The sequence below is a fragment of the Lactuca sativa genome, chromosome 9 (assembly GCF_002870075.4).
Source record: "Lactuca sativa cultivar Salinas chromosome 9, Lsat_Salinas_v11, whole genome shotgun sequence".
Classification (NCBI taxonomy): domain Eukaryota; kingdom Viridiplantae; phylum Streptophyta; class Magnoliopsida; order Asterales; family Asteraceae; genus Lactuca; species Lactuca sativa.
Window position 1 is genome coordinate 100,792,908 of NC_056631.2, and position 1,311 is coordinate 100,794,218.

General features: G+C 38.5%; 1 protein-coding gene across 1 annotated transcript; it reads left to right on the top strand.

Annotated features, from left to right (window-relative positions):
* Positions 1–222: 222 nt before the first annotated feature.
* Positions 223–713, top strand: LOC111915041 (uncharacterized mitochondrial protein AtMg00810-like). Its single transcript, XM_023910747.1, has 2 exons — positions 223–368; positions 458–713. The coding sequence occupies exons 1-2, from the start codon at positions 223–225 to the stop codon at positions 711–713; spliced, it is 402 nt and encodes a 133-aa protein (XP_023766515.1).
* Positions 714–1,311: the final 598 nt, after the last annotated feature.

A 1,311-nucleotide genomic window follows, 5' to 3' on the forward strand; every position in this document is an offset into this window, starting at 1 on the left:
GGTAAGCATCTCATGCTAGTACAAATTTATGTGGACGACATCATCTTTGGATCTATGGACCCTTCTATGGTTGCTGACTTTGCTAAACTTATGATCAATCGATTCCAAATGAGCATGAATCGGGAGTTAAGCTGCTTCCTCGGACTCCAAGTCAAACAAACTAATAGAGGAATTTTCATTCACCAAGAAAAGTACATGTCGAAACTCCTCAAGAAATACTCAATGGACATCTGTGCCTCTACCAAGGTACCAATGGGCTTTGGACACAAGATCTTTGCCGACCCCTCCGGTGCTCCTGTTGATGAAAAGAAGTACCGTGGAATGATTGGATCTCTACTTTATCTCACATCAAGTTGTCCAGATATAATGTTTTCCACATGCCTATGTTCCAGATTTCAATTCAATCCAAAGATGTCTCATCTTTTTGCTGTGAAACAAATTTCCCGATATCTTAAAGGTACCAAGAGTCTCGGAATCTGTATCCAGCAAATGAGAGCTTCCTACTCCAAGCCTATTCAAATTCGAACTATGGTGGTCTTCAGCTTGATAGAAAAAGCACTTCGGGTGGCTATCAATTCTTAGGTGGTCTTTTGGTCAGTTGGTCATCCAAGAAACAGAACTACATTGCACACTCTACAGCCAAAGCGGAATACATTGCTACTACCAGTTGTACATCTCAAGTTCTGTGTATGAAATCTCAACTCCTAGATTAGAGTTTCCACTTTCAATGCATTCCTATATGTTGTGACTCTCAAAGTTCCATTGTGATTTCTCACAATCCAATTCAGCACTCAATGACCAAACACATCGATATAAGGTACCATTTCATAAAAGATCATGTACTTAATGGTAACATTGAACTCATTTTTGTTCCATCTGACGATGAGATAGCTGATGTCTTTACCAAGGCACTAGACGATACCAAATTCAATGGTTTTCTTAACAAGATGGGTATAATGATACCGGATCCTCAGCTCTTTGATGAGACTTGTTCTCTTTGAAAGACGTATTTGAAAGAAACTCAGTTCCGATCTTAAAATCTTTTCATCTCGCAACTACTTTCTCTCGGAATACTTAGGATCATTTTACTTGTCTTTATTTCTGACCTTCAATTGAGTATTTAAGCTATATAGTTCATCCTAATTGTTTGCTATTCTAAGTCCAAATTGTCACCATATTTGATTGTCATCTCGGAATATACTTCATAATGACGTCCTAGAATTCCACTCCCGAAAAGGTATTACATTCTGTGCTCCGGATTTTTCAAATGCACACCGGAATTTTCAGAATGTGCTCCGGAATTTCATAATC